The sequence below is a fragment of the Amblyomma mixtum genome, chromosome 6 (genome assembly GCF_055824585.1).
Source record: "Amblyomma mixtum isolate Tamu chromosome 6, ASM5582458v1, whole genome shotgun sequence".
In the NCBI taxonomy this organism is placed as follows: Eukaryota; Metazoa; Arthropoda; class Arachnida; order Ixodida; family Ixodidae; genus Amblyomma; species Amblyomma mixtum.
Window position 1 is genome coordinate 118953024 of NC_143017.1, and position 23097 is coordinate 118976120.

The 23097-nt window shown below is 46.8% G+C and overlaps 1 protein-coding gene across 1 annotated transcript; it reads left to right on the plus strand.

Moving 5' to 3' along the window:
• The first annotated feature begins 5750 nt into the window (after positions 1 to 5750).
• LOC149340200 (uridine phosphorylase 1-like) lies at positions 5751 to 14159 on the plus strand. The gene is made up of 9 exons (XM_089551066.1): positions 5751 to 5776; positions 6304 to 6329; positions 6638 to 6744; positions 7183 to 7347; positions 9136 to 9253; positions 10856 to 10926; positions 12246 to 12387; positions 13090 to 13236; positions 14005 to 14159. The coding sequence occupies exons 1-9, from the start codon at positions 5751 to 5753 to the stop codon at positions 14157 to 14159; spliced, it is 957 nt and encodes a 318-aa protein (XP_089407192.1).
• Positions 14160 to 23097: the final 8938 nt, after the last annotated feature.

Genomic DNA, 23097 nt, shown 5'->3' on the forward strand with positions numbered 1-23097 from the left:
TTTCTGCAGGATCGCGGCATCCGCTTGCGGCATTCATCCGTATACTACCCGCAAGCAAACGGACAGGTAGAACGGTTCAACAGAGTTTTTAAAAGCTTTGTTCAAGTGGCTACACTCGAGCAGCGTCCCTTACGCCAAACGGTAACAGAATACTTGGGCATTTACCGTTGTACGCCGCATGCCACAACTGCAGTTGCCCCAGCACTTCTCCTGCATGGACGTCTGCCAAGGACTCGGCTCGATGTCGTTGGGCATCCGTCAGCAATATTTGCAACCGACCCTAGTTCAGAGCTCCACCGCCTACGCGAACGGGTGAAGCAAAAGCAGTTATCCAGTAAACTATACACAGACGCTCGCAGGGCCGCAAGGGAAACCAAAGTGGATGTTGGTGACCTTGTACGAGTACGCAAACCGACAACTGCTTTTAAAGGTGACCTGGCCTTTAGCCGCCCAAGAAAAGTGATAAGAAAGCAGGGGCAATCGTCTTTCCAACTTGATGATGGAAAAACATGGAACGCTTCAAAGTTGTCAAGGATGCCACGAGCTTCTGCATCTCTCTGTGGGTGGGGGGAAAGGAGTGATACAAATGACACCGCTAGGGAAAGCAGCTCACCGCCTACTTTGGAGAGACCCGTTTCAGAAGCGCCAACCGGAACTGCAGCTGTGGCTGCTGCGAAGCAGCCGCCTATGCCACCAGTGACCGGCTGTGAGCCGGAAGAGACTTCGCCTGCCGCCAGTGGTTTCTCAGAAGCATCGGGACCTCAGCGTAGGGTACAGCCATCAAGGAATAGACGACCTCCAGACCGCTATGGACACTAAGTACAGCAAGACACGTTTTGCAGTGAACATGAACCTGTCACAATCTGCACGAGTGTTGAGTTTGCTGACGTTGTGAAATAGGGACATAAATGGAGTTGTATCTTGTTTTCCTCTTTTTGTTTTATATTTTTGTATGAAGTGCATAAGACAAGCACATTGTTGTTACTGTAAATATACTTCTGTAAAAGAGCACTAACGTACTAACACTACTAAATCACTAACCCATGTAGCTGTTCTTTTTATAAGGAAGGGAATATGTTGTATATGTGGTTTCGGTTCCGTTTTGGGAATCACCTGCCGCTAGAGGCACCAGTGTCGCTATGTGTATATATATGACTGTATGTGGCAATAAAGCGGGATTTGTTTGGTTGCTAGCAGTTCGTGTACTTGGGCGGCACCCGCCGCTACAACACCCACGTTTGTTGTACGGATGAAGTCTTTTGGCGTTGCTGGATCTCGACGCCTTGCATTTGGAACTAGTTCTTGACCTTACTGCGGCGCCGAGGCGAATATGTGCAGCATATAACTTCTGCCGTACTCTCAGTTGTATGTATATCACATTGCCTTTTTGCCCCCCTCGCATGCTGGGATACCTCATCTGACTTAAAGCAAATGAAATATTACTACCTGTGCATGCATTTTGGAGGACATATACTGCATGACGCACTCCTTGCTTGTGTTTCGTAGTGTGTTGCCTAAAGTTCATAAAAATAGAGAGTGCGGGGCTGGCGGCAGTCCTTTCGTGAGATCTAAAAAGAGCAGATTAAGCGGGGGCAGCACTTCCAGTCGCTCTTGTAGACCTTAATAAAATCAGTGTAGAGATGAGAGCGACACTGAGGGGGCGTATCACTGCTGCTTATTGCAATTAAATATAATTTGAACGAACCTCAGTTGATCGGACTTCTCATCTAAACGAGCTTTTGCAAAATTACCCCCAGGAACATCATTCTGTCCAGTGCAAATGTGTTTCAGTTGAACGAATTTCTTCACACTGCCGCTGTCAGTTCAGCGAACATTTTGGGAAGCATAAATGCGCTGCTTTGGGATCAGAATGCACCATGTCGGCCGTCATGCAGAAATTTCGGTTCGGGAAAATTCGGAAGCTACGTATCTGAACCTGCGCAGCTTGCGTATCTGCTTTAGTTTGCTGTGGCTACGCAGCTATTATCAGATACAACTCAAGAACAATGCGGCTTTTCCCCGATAAGGAGCCCTCTTCGAGCCAAAGGCGACGGGCAATTCTTATGGCCCTGGTAGTGTGACAATGCAGGGAGAGAACTGCCACGCAGGGAGAGAACTGCCTGCATAGTCTCACGCTAGCAGGTTCATGAGAATCAGCCGACGCCATTGGTTGGAAAAGGGTTCCTTGTCGGGGAAAAGCGTTCCTGAGTTGTATGAGTATAGCTTTCTGCTTGAGCAGTGGCCGAATCTGTTCGTCATCGTACTTGCCTACCTCCGAGTCCCAGGAATAAAACGAGAAAGAACATATTTTTCAAGAAAACCACGAGGGATTTCAACAAGAGTGGAATAATGTGCGAAAGACTTTGCTCCCCTGCAGAAGCGAGCAAACAAAAAACAAAAAGGGTGCACAGATGCATCGACGAACTGTCCCATCTTACGAAGCTGAGCAGAAAATTGAGTATAGTAGAAAATTACTGATTTTTATAAAAAGCGCCAAGTACACGCTAGATGTGTGGAGTTTTCAGTAAGGTCAAATAATCACCTTTAGGAATAGCTCTGATGCCTGAAATTTTGTTTTCATCCAAATATGTTACTGCATGCTAATTTTAATTGAGCGAACTTTCACTTTAGCGAACAATAAGTTCGTTCAAGTTCCATTGTAGTGCATCGGTCAAACTTTGTTTAGGGAGTATTCAAAAATACTAAGGCATGTTTCCAGAACAGCGTAAGTGGGATGTGTGTGTATGTGTGACAGGGAGGGGGGTACTGAGGTATCGCATCTTGCCATTAAAAACGCATAAAGATAAAGTTGAACTAAATAAACTTATTACGTATGCCATTGATCGTGTGTTGTTATGCGAAGTATTCCTTGCCAGCGGAGAAGAGGCCGCGCTCTCCGACAGAAGAGTCGACGGTGGTGCGACAGCCTTCCGGTTGGCGGACGGAAAGTGTGACGTCACGCCGCTTGTATGAGGGATCACTTCGCGCGCTCTCGTGCCAATAGAGACATTTAAAATAGGGGGTCCGAATCTATTGGGGGGGATAGGAGAACAGGGGGGGGGGGGGGAGCAGTGCGCATGCGCTAGAGGGGTGCTATTGTTCCACGCATGCCCATAATCCCTATGCCCCTAACCTATAGTGTCCCCTTATTCTAAAATTCAGCGGGCACTTTGGCTCTCTAAAGTGCTGCAAGGCGAAAGCGTTTCCTGGCCACTGTTTGTTTTTATTTACTTTTTTGTTTTTCATATTTTGTTTTTATTTATTCTTTTGCTCCTCTTCTTAATTTTATTGTTTTTTATTTTTATTTTCACATCTTATCTTTATTTTGTTCTAATTTTTGTTTATTTTCTTATTTTTATTTTCCCTCTCTTGCCTTTACTCCTTTTATTTTATTTATGAAGCCCATGCATTCACTAGATGCGCCTTTATTCATGCTGGAACCTTGAGCCTTTTAAGCAGTGACGCCGAAAGGCGGACGAATCTGCCGACGCGTCTGTCGACACGGCTGCCGACGCGTCTGTCGACACTCCTGCCGACGCGTCTGTCGACACGGCTGCCGACGCGTCTGCTTACGACAGTATGCGGCATTAAAGGCTTTCGCCTTAAAAGTCTCTATTGCTCATCTGGCCTCCGGAGCGTACTGACGTACAGTGGAGCTAGAACCATGTCCTTCGCGGGAACTGACAGTGGCGGAGAGGCGCACCGCTGCTGCTGAGCTGAAGCGGCGCTCTCGCCGGAACGCAGGCGTTCGCGAGCTTGAAGCAGGCACGCGCGTCGGGAGAGGCGACAGCGCTATCCGACACTGAATGAGAACAACGCCGAGCAAATGCGATTAAAGCGCAAAGAGGACTCGGAACTGCGGCAACGTGAAGCGGAGGCGAAGCGTGAGTCCGAAAAAGCTCGGCGCAAGGCACTATTTCGGGCGGCGACGAACATATTCCAGCGTGCAAACCATGCAGCAAATCACGCGAAACGAAAAGAGGTTTTCACCAATAAATTGAATTATCATTGTTGTACATTCTACGCTATAATATTCTGTGGTGGGCAAACCATGCAGCAAATCACGGGAAACGGCAAGAGGTTTGAACCAACAAATTGAATTATCAATGTTGTACATTCTATGCTCTACCATTCTGTGGTGGGCCGAGTGCCCAGCGCCTCTCGAATGTTTCGCAGGCGAATGGATCTGCATTGTAGCCTGCTTTAAAGCTCTTCGTCTGAGAAAACTGAGTTCATGGTTTCGGTTTCTTTTATTTTTTATTATTCGGTTATCACAGCGCTTTTCTTCTGAGATCTTCATAGGGGGAAATCGCCTATCGTTACGCTTATTTGTCTTGATAATTTTTCAATCACTGCTGATCGCCTACTGCATCTATGTATTGTTCGTGGAGCCTGTTTTTGGTTGTCTGCATTTCATTCTGTTAACTCTGCTGGCTGCTGCATTTCAAACGACGCAGATGCTCAGTAAGCAGCAGCTTGTATATACTATCAGCGTCTACCCCAAAACCGCCAAAACAAAACCCGTCGCGGTTTCTAAGTGGGTAGGGTGCTCGGCTACTGCGCCGGATTTCCCGGATTCGAACCCGTCTGCAGTGGCTGCGTTTTGACTGAGGCGAAATGCAAAGGCGGCCGTGTGCTGTGCGATTTCAGTGCGCGTTAAAGATAATCAGGTGGTCGAAATTATTCCGGACCCTCTACTACGGCACCTCTTTCTCTTTAATTTCCACATTCTTCCCTTCCCTTACGGCGGGGTTCGAGAGTACACCTAGATGTGAGACAATTACTGCGCCACCTCCTTTCTTCAAAACGCAATTTTCCAAAAAAAAAAAAGAACGCAGGAATAATAGCTGCCGGAGAAGAAATACATGTAGGGATTATTGAAAGTAATATGTAGCAGTCTTCGCGCAATCAAAGTTAAACTCAAATGTACTAATAGTCGGTCTATCGCAAGTAAAAATTTGTTTTCTTGCTACTTCCATTTCAACCGCCACAGTTTCTTTAGATGTTTCACTAGCCGCATACAGTACGCTTTTTGTGAAAGTTTTTGAAAAATCGTTTTGCCAGAAGTTTTTACTAATCATCCGTAATCCTTCGGCTCGCTGCATCACTGAAATGTGCCCTAAGGGGCACACCCTGTTGCATGCTTTATTTATGCTGAGAATGATGTCTAATATCAATTGGAAAGCGTTGATGTTTCCCATCGCATGTAGTTTCTCATCTACGCAGTGGTTCCATTGGATTCTAGGTGGTTTTAGAGTTGCTATCATTTGTTCGAATATCACAGGACATGGTGGCAGCAATTTCAGCTGGCAGCAGTTTCAGGGCCGTGGCAAGCCCCATTTGAAATAGTTTCCTTGTGTTCTATTCGCAATAAAAATGACGCTTTTCGAGAACCGCTTGCGTGCGTGTGATATTTGGCGAATTCGAGCTGAAATTTAGGGGTAGCACCAGAGCAGATGTCAATGTGTTTTGTGTTCGGATCGCACCGGCGGCGTGTCCTTGTTTTTTCTTCTTCTTTCCAATCAATTAAATTTCAGCGATAAAATAATTGCCCTATTAATTACCCATTTACCGACACCAGAAATAAAAAAAAAACAATAAGGACATTCCCCTATTATCTTTGGTTTCGGTCACTGTCGGCTTCTTTCATATATGCGTATTGCGGTACGCGTGAGCACGTGTGGGCAAAGAAGAAGACTGCCTGCGAGAGCAAAGGCGGGAAAGCTTCTGTTCGCCGCCCCCTAGAAGCCATGGCAGCAAGCAACGACCCGAAGCCGTGCGTATATTGACGCTACTACAACTTTTTCTTTCCTGTCACTTGAAGCCACGGCCCAAAGCTGTATATTTCAAGCGTCTGTAGAAAAGCCTCTTCGAACCGTCTGAGGGGGAGCGGGGTGGAGGAGTATCTCAGCGGCTATGGAGCTCTGGTGCTCAGAGTGAGCACGGAGCTTCAATTTCTGACCGCACCGGCCGTGTTTCGACAGGGATGAAAACAGCGTGGAGTTAGCTTAGCGTGGTATGAAAGTGGGCCGCTTGGTTAAGATGTTTCATCGTAGACCAAAGCGCTCAACCTGGGTGCAACCGACAGATGAAGTGAGCAGCACACAGCACTCCACTTCATCTTCTGTTCCCAGTCCTTTTCTCTTTGCTGTGGTTTTAGCTACAATGGAAATAAGTTTCTTTAGCTGGCCTCTGTATACTCAGAAAGAGAAAGAGAGAGAGAAAGAAGAATACAAGTGCAGTATGTATCCTCTGTATACCAATCCTCTGTATACTGAGAGAGAGAAAGCGTGCAACATTCAGCCCCGTGGAATCTACTGCTGGAATCGGTTAACGGATGGCTGTATACACGAAGGTGTTCACACAATGACCGGCTCGTGATAGATTCTCTGTTTTGGATGTCGCATGGCCAGCTATCGTTACTGACAAAGCCATGGGCACTAGACAATCGCCAGCCGTGTCTATGTGGAGGCAGCCGAATAAATTTTATCTTGATCGACTGGCGCTACTTCAGGATCGACAATAGCTCCTCCTTTTTATATGAGAGAGCTCAGTGCTTGTCAAGACACTGCGTTAATACACCGAATTGTGCTGCGCAGGGCACACACGCGCACCGATCCGGACGGTGGCCGCACAGTCCAGCCACGAAACCCTCACTTGAAGGGCATGAAAGTGGACGTCCTCTACTACCTTGGATTCTCCACCGGCACACACAATCTGAAGGAAATGTTCGGTGACATCAAGGTAGCCTCTAGAGGCAGTGGACATCAATAATTCAACAAAAAGGAGTCTATATTGAAAAAAAAGAAAAGAAAAACATGATGAGGGAAAGACTGACCAGACTGCCAGGCTCTTTTTTCTGATTCGTAACATTGCAGTAACACAAAAAAATTGCAATTGCATACCTGTAGCTCGGACGTAAACTTTCGAGTCCATTTTTTTTTATTACCCATGGAACCCGCCGAACGTGCGCAGATTATGCGCCGTAATTGATTTGTTTTATTTGTTCATTATAAATACCTCACAGACTCCTGCACGAAGTAGGGTTGTGCCTGTGTCCCTCCTGGTAGACTCATACAAACGTTCTTGGGCGGTCTTTCAAATTGCTGTCGCACAGAAAGCCACCACAGATACCGCCCCTCACCTGCGCAGTCTCTAAAACGTTGCGGCACACGCTCGCAGTTCGTGTGCATGGGCGGCACCTCGACGCGGATGCATCGCTTCGCCCAGTTCATCAAGGCCGGCCTGGACATCAAGCTACCGACGGGCGCCGACCTGTACGACATCAGCAGTCACTCTTCGCAGTGCTACTCCATGTACAAGATCGGGCCCGTGCTCTCTGTCAGTGTGAGTGCCGCCTATATGGCACGCCATCTAGACGGGTCGTCACTATACTCGTGGCCAGAAACAAATTAACGCTACAGCGCAAAGGAGATCGTGTCGCCGGAAATCCGGCGTCGTCGTAGTTGGCATCGTTGAACTTCAGCTAAAAAGTCTACGAAAAATACCAATAGAAGCGACCTAGGGACCAAATGGTCAACTGAGGTAACTTTACCTTGTGGCGTCACCACAACCTGCCACAGGATTGTGCGAAAACTGCCCACCGTGGCAGATGACAGTTAAATTAGAGCAACCTGGCACGCAAGCCCCACCGGTGGCAGCACTTGGCATCGCAGGACAGTGGCGCATCGCTTAACTGCTGCACCACGGCGCCAGGAATGGTACGAGGGGTCCCAAGGATCTATGAATATTAATTAGGCAATGACTAGTTCCGCATATACGGACGTTAACCCATTAACGTTATCACGTCATACTTCTAAGGCAAGCAGTGTTGGAAAAGGAGCTAGTTGTTGTTTTTTTTTTCGTTATAGCACGCTACTACACGACACAAATGACAGACGAAGAAACACACGCAAGAAACGAAGCGCGGTTTTCTAGGTGCACCCAAGATGCAAGACCTTGGATGCAAGATGCTCACAAGAGGTCTTGCACCCAAGATACAAGACCTTTAAGGCGCAGCTTGAGTGTCCGCTCTAATCTTTTTTTGTGTTGCAGCCGTGCAACTCGCGCCTACTGCTTAATGCTAAATCATTCCTAACAGCTAGATCTTTTGAGGTGAACAGCGTTGGTCAAAATTTCCCTCGACACTTAATTTGCTCTAGAGTTTTGCAGTGTTGCGTTTACAACACCTCCAAATCTCAAAAGCTCTGAAGGGAGAGGAGGATTGTCGCCCTCACTCCTGGTTACCTTAATAGCTCCTTTGGCGCCGTAAGTGCTCGTCTAAAGTGCTTAAAAACGCAGACCCTGTGGCCCGGGGACCTTCGATCAATTCTGTGCGATCTGTTGTAAAAGTTCCCACGCCAGCATGCCTATGGCCAGAATGGGGCGGAACGCATCTCCTTGTAAACCAGCTGTGTTAATTTGTTTGCACAGAATCGATAGCTTTCGCGCCTAATGTCCTGAAATAAAGAATAATAGCAAAACCTGCAAGTGGACACAATCACTTCGTTACTGCAGCAGGAAAGCGCTCCTACCAGTGTCACTGGTGCTTCGTCGTATAGAACTTAGCGGGAGATGGTATCTAAATGCATTTGAATGCAAAAAATAGCTATTTCTATAATTTTTACCTTATTTATTTACGTTTAAAGCTGACTGAGGCCACAGTAAAGCCTCCTTGCGGTTTCACAGGCTGAGCTTCTGGGATAATTGAACTATTCTCCGATGAAACGCTTTGTCGAATTTCTCTCCAAGACCTTAGCAACGGAAGGTCAGTAACCAGACGCAGGAGAAGGCAAGAGAAGGCAAGCGTAGCAGGGAGTGGCAGAAGGTTAGGCAGGCGGATGAGATAAAGAAGTCTGCGGGGATACGGTGGCTGCAACTGGCAAAGGACAGGGTCAATTCGAGAGACATGGGAAAGGTCTATGCCCTGCAGTGGGCGTAGTCAGGCTGACGATGATGAACCAGACGCTGTCTGAAGGTGCCGTAAAACGCTCCACAGTTTTGATGCAAAGATATATTGCACTAAACGTCATTACTGACGCTATTTTCTGCAAACGAGTTTGTCATGCAAGAGTAGCGCTGAAATCAACTACTACGTCTGAAAACTGCCTCCTCACACATCTTTCTGTGGCGCAGCATGGCATGGGCTCTCCTTCGCTGTCCATCGTGATGCACGAGCTGCTCAAGCTGCTGCACTACTCTCACTGCACCGCCGACGTGGTTATGATGCGCCTTGGGACCTGCGGTGGCATCGGTACGGGTCGTGCGCTGAATTATACTGTGGCGGCGCTGTAACCATCCCCGGCGCTGCGTCGCGTCTGCTCGCGACGCGCGCTGGCTCTGGCGGCTGTAACCATGCGTCAGCGAGAATAGAGAAGTAGTTGACATCTGGCACTCGGTATGTTCGTCTCGTTCGCGTCGCAGCTTGTAGGGGAACCAGTCTTCGTCTGCGTTCAATACCGAACTCCTGCAGAAGTACTCAAGAGATGCTACCCTGCTGGGGAATAGCACGCGGAAGCAAGCAGTAACCATGCTGATAATTGCGAAGATAGTGGTGTTCTCCGCAGAAGGCGGTCTGTCCTTATTAGTTAGCGGTGTTTTTTTTTGAGGGAAGATGTTAGTTACGTTCTGATGCGGTTAAAAGAAGAACATTCGAAAAAATTTAAAAGCTTTATATCGTGCCTACTATTTGCTGTCAGTGAGGGAATGGCGCATAAGCAGTAGCGATTCAGTAACGCTAATTGTTGTCGATGTAGAAACTGTGCGTGGTTTTGAAATAAGATAGAGTCACTTGCATAAGCAAGCAGGAGTCCTCGCTCGTTGTTTTTTTTAGCATTTTCACTGTGGATGTATGTCGTAACTTAGCAGTACTGAGCTAATGCACTTATTGAGCTGAAAAAAAAAAAAAATTCCATGCAAAATGAAACTGCCACAGTTTATTACCTCTCAAACCTAAAACGACACATAACATAACATAAGCACTTCCCAGGCTCTACATACGTGGCTTCGGCAGGCGGAAACCTTGTGAATTTTTTCCTCCTTTCTTTGCGTAGTATATTTGATTATCAGCATCCTAATTTATTTTTACCTTAAATGTTCCGTCAGGTACAATATTACACGAGGGGTCACCCTTTTATAAAAAGTATTTGTTATCTGTAGTTGTTAGAGGTCATCATCATCACAATCAGCCTGGCTACACCCACTGCAGGGCAAAGGCCTCTCCCATGTCTCTCCAATTAACTCTGTCCTTTGCCAGCTGCATCCATCGTATCCCGCTGCGAGCTTTGCCATCGTTTTAAGAAATTGTCTTGGAAATAATTTTCTGGAGAAAAATTATGTAGAGAGAAAAAACACGCTAACATCTCACGCATACTTAAAGAGCAATGATTACTTCAACGCAATCAAGGTGGTTCCTTTCATATTGTTTACACCTGTGTGGAGTACCCTGAATAGCCGAAAAAACGTTTCTCCTTGTCACCGTTTTTGTTCAAACTTTCCAAGGGCTTTTCTGTATTTCTCCAGGCCTGAAAGTTGGTTTCAGACTTAAAAGCGCATTTTAGGAAGGGTGCATGCAAGTGAAGCTTGCGATTTCGACAAGAATAAGCAGTCTTGTGCGGACTAGAAATCCGCTTAAGTTGATGCGGGCTGCCAGTCTGCGAATGTAACGACCATTGTAAGGTGTGAATAATAGAAAGTAAAGCTTTTTAATGGTATCGAAGTAACCGAGACAAACTCAGCTCAAGTGGATTTTTTTTTCCAACGCGCATTAAAGAACGATTACTGATTCTACCTCCAGTGCGCTCTCTCACATAGCCTAGTCGCCAATACAAATCTTCCCACCTGTCCTCTCTCACAGGAATTCCCCCAGGATCAGTCGTCGTCAGTACAGGAGTCATGAACGGGCTCCTACGGGAAGAGCTGGAAGTCGTGAGCACTTCGTGTTTTCTCAGGCTTTGTGCTACCGCTTCTAGTTAAAACACGGTAACGAGACCATCTGCCGGCTGATTCGGGAGCGCAGGTAGATAATTCTTTGTCGCACGCCACTGATGAATTGCAGGCATTTTCATTGGTATCAACACAACTTTCTCGGGCTGTTTAGGCTGAAGTGTTTGCTGTGGATCTCATGAACGACGCAATACGGCTGACTTGCCAGCAGCAAATATGCGTTTCGGTGCTTGTTGGATCGATGCTAACAGATCCATCCCTCTAAAGAATAAAAACTTCTGTCTCACGCATCTTACATTTGCTTCTAGAGAGGGGATTTGGGAGCATCTACACTCTAAACACGAAAGGTGTAAAAAGAGAGTAGGCTATCCATTAGCGCAGTCCCTTTACGGGACAGGGTATGCTGTCCAAGGACTGGGGTAGATTTCCATCATTAAAAATACAAAATACTTCAGGATGGCAACGGAAATGAATGCCCTGTTCAAAACATGCGAAGTTCTAGTAGTTAGGAAGATTTTAACCCATGCTTCAACTTCTCTTATTGGCTAAACTTAAGACCTACGGTGTCGCATTGAAAAACCTCTTCCCGTTGTGAGCTGCATCAAGTTACTGTGCTTTGCAGTGGTAATATATCTGCGTGGCCAGGGGTAAGCATTTCGGATATTTAGTGACCGGAATCGACTCCGGGACTTGGACGGCATACCCTCCCACTAAAAGTGTGTGCGCCAGAGGACAGCCTACTCGCTTTATACCCCCATAAAGGCTTATTCATGTTTAGAGTAAATCACGCCTACTGTGTTCAGTTTGTACACGTTCGAACATTGAATGTGGAGTTTGTGCCTCCCGCACCGGTGTCGCCCCATATGACAGCGATATAAAAAGCATTGATAGTACTTTTTCGGTGGCGTTACTCGAGGAAGATACTTGTCTCGTCACCCGACTAGCGCTGGATCTGTTAATGCCATCAAACGCAGGTTATCACACACAGCCAGACTAACATGACGAATATGCCATGTCGTCTACTGCGTGGCATATTGCTAGCTTTTAGGCTAACGTCGATGGCGCCGGCACATGTTTTATCTGTCGCTACTCTTTATGAACCATATAGAGCTCCAGTGTCGACTGCTGTAATAGTGTTTACATGGTTAGTTCTAAACCATTACCAGCTGCGAATAAGAAAGTCAGGGATATCAGTAGCGTCACTGACTGAAAGTAAAACGGTTTGGTTAGCCACTCGCTTTTCGTTCCAGTGGCACGAGTTATATGGTAAACTGTGCTGTTCGCTATGTCCTGCTGCCTAGTTCATCCTTGGCGAGCGCGTGTCACGTCCCTGTCGGTTGGATGCTGACCTGGTGCGAGAGATCATGGATGTTGGCAGCCGGTTCCTACCCGCCGTGCGGCTGGTTCAAGGCAAAACGCTCTCCACTGACGACTTCTACGAAGGTGGGCGTCCCTCGCTGCATACGTGCCAACCTTACGTACGCAAGCGCGAAAGGGAATCTGCGAGTCGCTTTTTGTCTTTCATGAAGTTCATGGAAAGTTGGCGCCTGACTGTTTCTCTCGGTAGGGTTAGGCGCGATGTATGTTTACCGTCTCCAGTGTCGTCTTCCTTTAAGCACAACCCAAATGACTTTCCTATGACACAGTGAAACTCAAGTAAACACACTTATTTTTTTCTTACCACGAATCTTTACGCTCTTTGGGCGTGTCTTATATCAGCTAATCCTACGCCGGTAAATAATTTTTATCCATATCGCACGAACATAGCACCTCGGACCCGTCGCGGTGGCTCAGTGGTTATGGCGCTCGGCTTCTGACCCGAAAGACGCGGGCTCGAGCCCGGCCGCGGCGGTTGAATTTCTTTGGAGGAGAAATTCTAGAGGCACGTGTACTGTGCGATGTCAGTGAACGTTAAGGAACCCCAGGTGGTCGAAATTTCTAGAGCCCTTCACTACGGCGTCCTTCATAGCCTGAGCCGCTTTGGGACGTTAAACCCCAATAAACCGAACCAACCATAGCACTTCGGGGTGGACTTGTGCCGTGTAAAAATAACTGCGTTCATAATTTTCGTGCGTAGCCCTTTTCGTGCATGCGTGAGCGCCACAAGGGAAGGAAACAAGTTTCTACAGTGTTCGAAATGTGCAGGCCAAGGTCGGTGTGACGGCGCAGTGTGCGAATACACGGAAGAGGCCAAGCACAAGTTCATGGAGAAGATTCGAGCCATGGGCGTGTGCAACATCGAGATGGAGGCCTGCCAATTTGCTGCCATGTGCCACCACGTAGGAATCAAAGGTCGGGGCACTTCCGGTTTGAAGATCACGGCGAGCAGAAAAATTGCAGGGACATTCAATTGCCAATCCGCTAACGCAAAACCACGCGAATTTGAGAGTTGCTTTATGTAGCGATAAAAATAGTGAAACACAAAACAGGATGCTACATGACTGCGATGTCACAGCGTCATGGACGACGCTGTGACATCGCAACTATGTTTAGACATACGGTGCGCACGAGTTTCATGGGGAGTAGACGAGTGCCAATAACTATGCCTTGGCTATACTGTACCAAATCGTTGTCCGCCTCGCACACCTCGCTTACAGTGGGATGGCCTTGCTTCGCTCAGTTGGGAACACTGGTCATCGTGCACGTAATTAACGACATTCAGTTAAGCCTATTCAATAATGGCCAGCGTGGTTCGCACACTGGGCTCATGTATGCCTTCAAGTTCGTCATTTTGTATGCCGTTCAAGTTTGAAGTTCGGAACTGTTTACCAAAGGCCGCATTTCGCGCTTAGGCGTACGCTCTGGCGAGTTCTTCCTATTTTTTTTTCTACTTCTGTGAGGTTATATTACTCACTTGTTACACGCTAATTTCGTCGAGAAAGGAAAGTCTCCGCAGTAACGTCTTTTAGCAAATTTTTTCTACTCTCCTCGTGGCTACCATCACGCTGTGTCTTACGCTGGTGCAAGCAGTTGAACGTGTTCAACCCGCAGTTGTCTAAACGTCGACTTTCGTCGTTGTTACGTCAGCAGCATAGGAGTCTTCTTCGTTGGCGCGCGCAGGGGCCGTGGTGTGCACGACCATTGTGGACCGTACGAAGGGCGACCAGGTGACCGCCACCGCTGCAGATATGACCAAGTGGCAGGATCAAATTCAAGAGCTTGCCCTCCAGTTCATCCGCAACAGGCTAGGCTTGCAACCCACAGCGAAAAAGTAGACGGTGTGAGACGACGTACCACGGGGCTCCTCTGCGGACGGTGTTGGCTTAGGTAGTATCATGCTGCCTCTAGCGGCACGATTTAGAATATGCGGTGCGTTGTCGAATATCGAGCAGTTCAAGCACGAAGCAAAAGGAACTGAGTCCCATTGGACGTCCATTCATATCGGTGGAAGGACTCCGTTTCAAATAACGCTGCTACCGCGTGTGGCCGCTGTCAAGGTTTGCGTCCCTTGGCAGTCAAGCTCGCTCGGTATAAATATCAGAAACCGACCGAATGTTTCAAGCTCTTACTCGTTTAAACCTTATTGGCGTTGAGCTCATTACGTGTGCCTTTCGGCTGCCTTTTTTTTCTGTTGACACCATTTCTTCTGGACTCTTACCATCCCCGCTAGAGTTAACCGTCTTTGATCTCCATTGTTTTTGTATGCTATCAACAGTAGGCTGTGAACGCGTCAGTGGGTCTAACTTCTACTGGAGCATGCGTATTCCAGCTTTTCTGCAGGAGCAGGAGCAGTCCAGACTGCCCCTGCTCCCATCTTCCGCTGCCTCGTGCATCTAGAGAACGAGGCGGCGAACATTTCGCGAGAGTTTTGGAACGTACGGTTATTTCGTAATGAATAGACTTTAGCACGGATGATAAATAATTTAATGTACGCAACGCCTGAGGCTAGTTATAGGAAAGAGGGAAACCCATCAGATGTAGTGAAAAAGTGTCTGGTATCTGCAATATACCCTTTTCTTTTCTTTCTTTGAAGCGAGAAATTTTTGCGATTCATTGCCTCCTCTATGAAGTTGTTTTACGCTGGGAGAGGCGGTTTTGTATCGCTTGTGAGAAACGGCACCAAAGCACTGACTCGATGGAAAACACTAAAAAGTAGCTTTGACGACTGTTGTGTAAAAACTGCAACTTTCGGGCGAAAAAATAGAACGAAAACGGATGGATGCGATCAACTCTAATCGCGGCAGGAATACTGTGTAAGTAAAAGTTTTTGGAGACATAAAAAGTGGGGAAAAAGAAATTTTTAACAGTGCTTCACCTCAGGCACAACGTGAATGTGCCGTGTCTAGTCCCAACCCTGAAGCGCAAAACGACGCGACCAAAAACTGTCTTGCCCTTATTTGACAAATGGTCGGCAGTTCCGAGCGGACGCAAGAGGAGTTCAGGAAATGAACCACTTACGAGGCGCTGTGACATGACAACTGTTAAAAAATAGAAACGGCAAACCGTTAACGGTGAGCCCTTACTGATGTTGTTCATTGTCTGCGAACACCATCCTTTATCTCTGGCACCCACCTTTCCGAGTCTCTTCCGTTCTTCCGTTTTCTTCGGCTCGTTGCTGCTCGCATTCTAAGGAAGCGTGCTGTAAGCTGTCACGGAGGGCGCGAGAGACTGCCGCCCTAAGCGCAAAACTGAGACAGGACGGACGGAGCCTTCCGCTTCATTACGCTGGTGTCCGAAAGGGTTGCACCGGCTGTGGTCGTTATTTTTCAGTCGCCGCCGCACTGTCGTGTTTTTCGCTTGCCTCTGGTCTCTTGTCTTTGGTAAATGCACCCAGGTAAGAGCAAGGTGCAGGTGAGAAACAAGGCTGTCGTCCGGTCTGTACGCGTGAAGAATACGCCATTACGTACCTTTGCTCCTCCCTTTTTAAAGTTTTCAATCCGCCTGAACTCGCTCTTTAATGTGATGTTATTAAAAGTTGCATCACGAATAAAAAGCGGCGTCATAAGTCTCGGGTGGAAGGTGGCGCCACCTGTCACCTAATTACCTGCCACCTGTCAACCATGGCAGGTAGCCTGAGGTGTAGAGGAAGAGCTCTGGAAGAACACTGAGTGGTAGGGGTAACCCGAGTCCCAAAAGCCTCGCCAGTCATGTACGGTACAAGAGCGTCAAAAGCTTCGAATGGTATCGCGTTGCCAGCACAATGGAAGTGGATGTCCCTGTGATTTTTTTGTTGGCGTTTTTTTTATGTATCTCGTTAAAGCCTTCCTGTTCTGTGCGCTTAAAGCCATCGATGGAACAGCGCAGTGAAGTGGGTTGGGCGACGCGCACGAGCGCACAAACACAAAAAGCGATAAATACGACTTCGTTTGTTAGGTGAAAGTTATTTGGAAAGGCTAGTGCTCTAGCTTCGTATACAAACTCCTACCTCTGTCTTTATTGCTTTTGTTCTGTTCCATTTTTTATTTTCATTTTAGTTCTATTCTGGATTTGATTTCGCCAATTCATGCCTATTTTTAATTTTTTCTGGTAGTAGTTTTCTGTTTCACTGCTTCGCAGGCTTGTTGCGGACAAAAGCGAGCTCTTCTTTTCCTGGATGTATAAACTAAGTGAAAGCGACCAAGCTCAGTTTCTTCTCATGAGGTCAAAAGTTAGAGCTCAATGGGGAGGGGGGCATGAATTCGGCCTCACTTTTCAATCTGCAAGTTAATGTTCAAAAAATTCTTCCACCCACATTTTCATTCTTTAATGCATGAGCCGACTCCGCAACTTTCTTCAAGTGACGCCTGCCACAAAGTGTAATTCTGCGCTCGAACTACCTCGCTTGGCGTGAAGGTGACCTCAAAGCGCCCGACTTCCACATTGGAACATTATGCGCCATCATATTTCTCTATTTTTTTTTTTGCGTTAGGTGCGCAGATCTGTATGCAATGCCATGTGCGTACGCGCACGCACGCACACACATACACAAAGGAAGAGATAAACTGCCAGTTGCTGACTTGGCGTACGAAGCCCACTTTTTTTACAAGGTACTTTCTCTCGAAGTTCTGCCGGAATAAATACGCTACGAGGAACGGAGAGCCGGCCAAAAAATTTTAGCTCCTAAAGTGACTTGAACCATTTGTAAGGAAGATGAGAAGCGATGGCCATCTTTGTGCGCGCTTCATCCTCATGTTGGGTTCAAAACCAAGCAGCATTTCGGAATCTGAGGCAGGTAATAGCATCAGTGAAAGAGCTTTTCGCGCATAAAAACTACCAGCAATAGAATAGAGCCTGTGGTCCGAGGTACCAGATGGAATTGCGTAATGGCAAGGTGGACTCACTGAAGAGAAGAGGGAAGCTGCCGCGGTGGCTCAGTGGTTATGGCGCTCGGCTGCTGGCTCGAATGACGCGGTTTCGATTCCGAAATGCAAGAGGCCCGTGTACTGTTGGTTGCCAGCCCCAGGTGGTCGAAATTGACCGGCGCCCTAAACTACGGCGTCCTGCATTTCCTGAATCACTCTGGGATGTTAAACCCCTTAAAACCAAATCAAACCAAGAAAAGAGGGTGGCAACGCAAATGCTGTTGACGCCTTAGGCGTCGCTCTTCATTTTGTGTAAACACGTACTGTTTTGGGTTAACATTATCGGTTAATTAGCAGCCATTGTCGGTGTAACGCACAGTTCCGAAAGGGGGCGGAAGGGCAACCAAGCCAAGAACCGAGCAGTTGATTGGGCGGGAATTCTTCGAGGATCGTATCCTTTATTACTTAAGCCGATTGCCACTTGTACAACATGCCAGAGGTTTTGAGTAAGACATATATTAATCAAGCCACCTTTCGCTTTGTAATTCAGTCTTGAAGCAAGATAAGTGCGAGGGAAAAATTTATTCTTTACTGCTGTCTTCATGAGAAGAATACGACCAAAGTGTCTTGCAGTATGCGTCACAGTTGAGTCCTGACTAAACAGGCAGAAAAAGGAAGACATTGAGTGTCCCTCGTCAAGTCTTCATTTCGATCGGAGGAGCAAGTTCCGACACGCAGCGATCTATTTGGAACAGAGATTAGGCTGAATGCTGGGGGCTTCTTACTGCAAGGCACATTCGCACATGTCGCAGTGAGTAGGGCAGACATGCACAAACAGATTTGCGTCTGGCATGTTAGTCCAAGCTGCGCTTACGATAGCCAGAAGGTGCCCAGAAGTCGCCACCACAGCATGATTAGCCAAGATAAGGGATTTATATAGTAATAACGAACGTGCACCCCCTTAGTTGTTCGCGGTGCGCAATTATTCAATTTGACATCATTTCTCACGAAAATATAGTTTCTCTATTTTACGTAGTTTCTGCTGTACCCTTGTTCACCTCATTTCTTTTTCCATAGCCTCTCTCAAAGCTGAGCATGGCTCGGTTCTCGACAAAAAAAAAAAGTGTTTCTTTTTTACTTCCTAGTTGACCCAGTTTCCCAGACTGAATTCAGATGAAGCTTCTCTAGTTATTTTGTCTCCCTCTGCAGAATGGAGAAAGCAGACTCGCTGCTGAGATCGACACACGGTATGAGCGCCGCTGCTGAAAGCTCTTCAAATTCTTTTCGGGAGATTGTTGATGCTGTTACATTTGTTTCTAAGTGGCACAAATACTTATAGTTTCTCACCGACACTTAATGGATTCGAAATTCATGAATTTTGAGGAAAGACCGAGAGAACGCTTTTTACAGCGATCGAGGCGAAGGAAATATTCTCACTTGTCGTGCAGGTAAATGCGAGAACATAGAGGTGAATATGAGAATAAAGCATTCGCGCCGACTTAAGTGTTAGGAAATAAGAACCCCTAATAATTAAGAAATCAGAGTATCTTATTATGGGCTATGAACGGTTAATCATTACCAAAAAAAAAGCACACAGATGTAGACGGGACCCTAAGAATGCACGGTGACCTGGGACAGAATTTTGTATTTTTTTTGCAATAAAGCTTAATATATGTTCAGGGCTTATTTCCAGTTGCGGATTACGGTTGCAGCATTAAAAACAGCGCTGACGAGCTTCGGAGGAGGAAAACAAGAAAGAAAACAAAGGAAACAAGAAAACAAAGAAGATTTAAAAGTCCCTCAGTCTTCGCGGCACGAATTGGTGGATAATTACAGTGGCTGAACTTCCAATTACTATCAGGTTTGTATAATAATATTTGATGCACAATACATATAGTTTCAACGCCATGGCGCTATAATAACAACATAACGGGCGTGCAGAGGACAGTCGCTGAATAGCTCGCAGATATAAGCGCAAAAGATACAATCGATATTATCTAAGTGTTCTGGCTTGTTTTTCAGTTTTCCCGAGGAGCAAACTTTTGTTGACCTTCCATCCCTCCATCCGGCAGTAAGTAATTGACCTGCCGATGGAGCCTTGCTTTTGAGCGAAGAAAACAGAATTAAGTTTCGAGCAGGGGCTTAGACGGCTGGTGCTCCTGCCTGTTTCTCGCTTAGTCAATCAATATCAATTTGATTTGGCCCCCGAGTTTTCGCCGAAGGCAGCTGGCACTCTTCTGTGCGCACTCCGGTGTTGTGCTCACAGCTCGGAGTCTTGCGACTTTCTTCTTTGGTTTGTTTTCTCTCGAGTCTCTGCAACAACGACTCCTTAGCGTGCATACGCTTTTACGCTACCTATAGAACTGTGCAGTGTTATGAACGCTGGAACCAATTTCCGCGAATTAGAATGGGAATCCATGAAGCTAAAGGTATACAAGAGTGACTCGCGATTGGCCCACGGCTTATCTGTCGCTAAATATTTTGTTGTGACAGGGCACCGTACCGACGCCTGGTCAGTAACAAATCATCCTTACATGGACAACCTTGCGATTTGGGTACCTGAGTGGTTGACGAGTAACCTGCAGCTTCCGTAACGGTGCACAGTAATAGTAAGAAAGAGTATCGGAGGCTCGTTCATCTCTGTATTACTTCTAAATCCGGCAGGCGCAGGTGCTGTCTTCAGTCAGGCGGAGTTTGGAGCCCAACTGAACGGAAGCAGTTTTCTCTGCAGTCACTTTGCAGGCGGCTGATGAGCGTTTAAGCAGCAGAAGGTCCGGGACAAAACATGTTAAACAGTGTCTGCGTTAACGGTGCTAGTTAACGCTGCTTATTTATTGCTAAACCTTGCACATCGCACCGCTCACGTAGCTCGAGGTTATAGCATAAAAACTCAGCTTATTCCTTCGTTTATGTCATGCTTAGTCACGGTTGAATGAACGTACGTTTAGGTTCGGGGGTGACAGCGCAGTTTCTTTAGAAGCTGTCACTGATCTACTGTTCGATTAAAGAAGTGCCACAACTTATGGCTGGGATATTACCTCGGCCATTTTTTTTAATGCTCGTGGTCTACTGGAAAATGATCGCAAAGTTCAAAGTTGTCGCGCCATTATGAAGCAGACATTTCAGTGAGCGCAAAGGAGTAAAGCAAAGGAAGCCGATTATGTAAGAACGATCGCGCATGCTATCATTCAGAGTGGAGTTTTCAAGCAGTGTTGGAAGTTTGATGTAACCTGTACGATGAAAAGTTCATATATGTTTTACCAAAGTACCCGTGAGGATATAATATATAATCACCTAATATTTTAGGTGATTATCGCGCTATCTAAAACGATGGTATAAGTTATTCGAGAGGCGCTGTATTTGGGAGATGGTCAAAAAGGGCACGCATAAAGCAAGAAGGAAGATTATTCATCGTAGAAACAGTGGGCCACTCCAGAAGGTTATAATGAAAACTCTGTCCTTTGAATATGCAGCCTCGCTTAATCACCCGCGTTGGCTTGGATAGAAATGCCAGATTAATCAGTTCTTCAGTGCCCTTTACATTTATTTTCATTGAAGACTGAAACGCAGTGTCATTCAAATGATCTTAAAAGTAAACAAATGTTAGAATGGTACAAAAATTCACTCTCATCTTCATGAAGCAAAGTTTTTTGGGATCATTACCCATTAATGATCCTGCTTCCTCATCAGCTCAAAAGAAACTTTATAGCTTTTGCTTGAAGCCAGTCTGGTAGTCGCTCAACGTACCGTACAAGAGAGGAGCTGCAAGGAAAAATAAAATCATGCTCTCGTTCTAGCGTCGGCCAAACTAGGACAAGAGGTCCACTAGGGGAAAAGTGTGACGCAGAAGCCACTCTCTTTTTTAATCACCGATAAGTCGCATTCGGGAAAGAGAAAGGTCCACAGTCGAAAGTCGCATGCGCTTTCATGCCTGGGTCTTCTCCAAGCTTAAAACAATGTATTCGAGGAGTACAGTGACACGAAGGGTCAGACTTCACTTTCCAGCTGGATGGCACGTTGTTGTAACGGCCAGGACTCAGTGGACTTGGCACTAGTGCAATGTTCCAGGCAGGTGACCTAGTTTCACTGGCATTGACACTTAGTGTGACGGCAGCTGCACCGGAGCCTCGCACTGTCAGTTCATAGACTATACGACATCTCGTTGCGGTTGGCGCGCGTACGAAAAGTCGGAGTACATTCATGCTTTAAAAACCATGATGACCTCATAAATGCAGACTTCAACTATACTATCTCTCACTGCTTTGTATTATTTTCTGTTCGCCACTGCGCAGGTGCCGAGAGGGCGTAACGATAACCATAACAAAACACCACTGATGACATAAGATTCGTGGCAAGGGGCGTGAGCGCTTTCAACTCCTTTCTAAGGCCTCTGGTATCTTGTGGGAAGGTATAATTAACGAATCCATTCGATCTTTCATTTTTCTTTCTGTGTTCTTGGCTCAAGCGACGCCGCGCGCCAGCCGTGTCTGGGCGTGACGTGGCGAAGGGGGAACTCAGTGTGTGACGTCGCCTGAGCGAATCACAAAGAGGAAAAAAGAATGGAACCGAATCGAAAAATGGAATCGTTAATTTTTATCAGTCTTGTTCTAGAAGAGCCACAAATTAGCACTATGATCTCACTGTCCCAGCTAGCTTGCACATGTGCGCTTCAACAAAGAAAAAAGTATTTGGGCGCATGCTCAGAGACTAGGTCAAGGTGGCAGCGACAGCCACAGCCGTTTTCATATAATGCCTACCACTGAATCTTCAAGTCCTCAATTTCGCTTCGTAAAAATCAATCAATCAATCAATCGGTTCGGTCCGTTTGGTCCGTTCGGTCTGTTCGGTTGGTTCGGTCGGTCGGTCGGGCCGGGTCGGGTCGGGTCGGGTCGGGTCGGGTCGTGTCGGCTCGGGTCGGTCGGGCCTGTCGGGCCGGTCGGGCCGGTCGGACCGGTCGTATTCGAGAGTAACGATCTATGCAGTGTCTCACAGTTTATTGGCGCCAAAGTGGAACCTGCAGCTCGCGCGATAGAATCCGAACTGCCAATTATGAACTGCCAAGTATTTCTCCAATTATGAAAATAATTCTGCACAAGTATATTTTTTATTAATTGGCTTTCGTACGCAGGGATACCAGAATCGCTCAAGTCCCATGCACGAGTAAGTCACGAAAAGTCTTGGCAAGCGAACAGCCTTGAAAACTCAGATTTACTGATTCCAGGTCAACGACCGCTTTCGCGCCAACGAAATGATGGGAAGAATACAGAAAACCTGGGATGCCCAGGCGGAGCCTACAATTGTTTCAATGCACGCCTAAAAACTGGCAACGTCAGCCGCATGGGTCGCGACAAACGCGAGGCAACGTTTTGAAAGATTTGAGTGGAGAGAATGGCTGTTAAGATTCCTTACCTAGGTGCTTTCGGCGAAGCCTCGTTAGCTGACGCACGCCACGTCTGCCTTCGGGGCGCATTCCTTCGGTAGAGCGGGGAGGAGGAGAAAGAACGAGCTTTATTGAAAGGACGATGGTTGAAACTCTTGTAGTCCCCTGGGAAATGTACCCTATTGGTCCAGGAGCCGGAAGCTCATGCCTATAAACGCAGGCAGGTATTGTGAAAAAGCAGTACAGGTGCGCAAGAAAGTTTTTTGGTCCTTCCGCTGTGATGTGCGCTACAGCGCTGCTATCAACACCGCAAGCTTCAGCATAAGTTGCCTTAGGACATTCGTCATGAAGACCACATTTCTGTGGGCTTTAGCCCTTGAATGCCTGAACTAAGTAAATTAAAAGAATATAAGTATATGTTGATGTAAAATGTTTATTTCACATCCGAATCCAGAATCACCCTATTATTGATATGAATATTTTTATAAACACCAATTTTTGGGCCATCCTACAATGGTGGACACTAAACAAATACGCTACCCACTGCGTGTG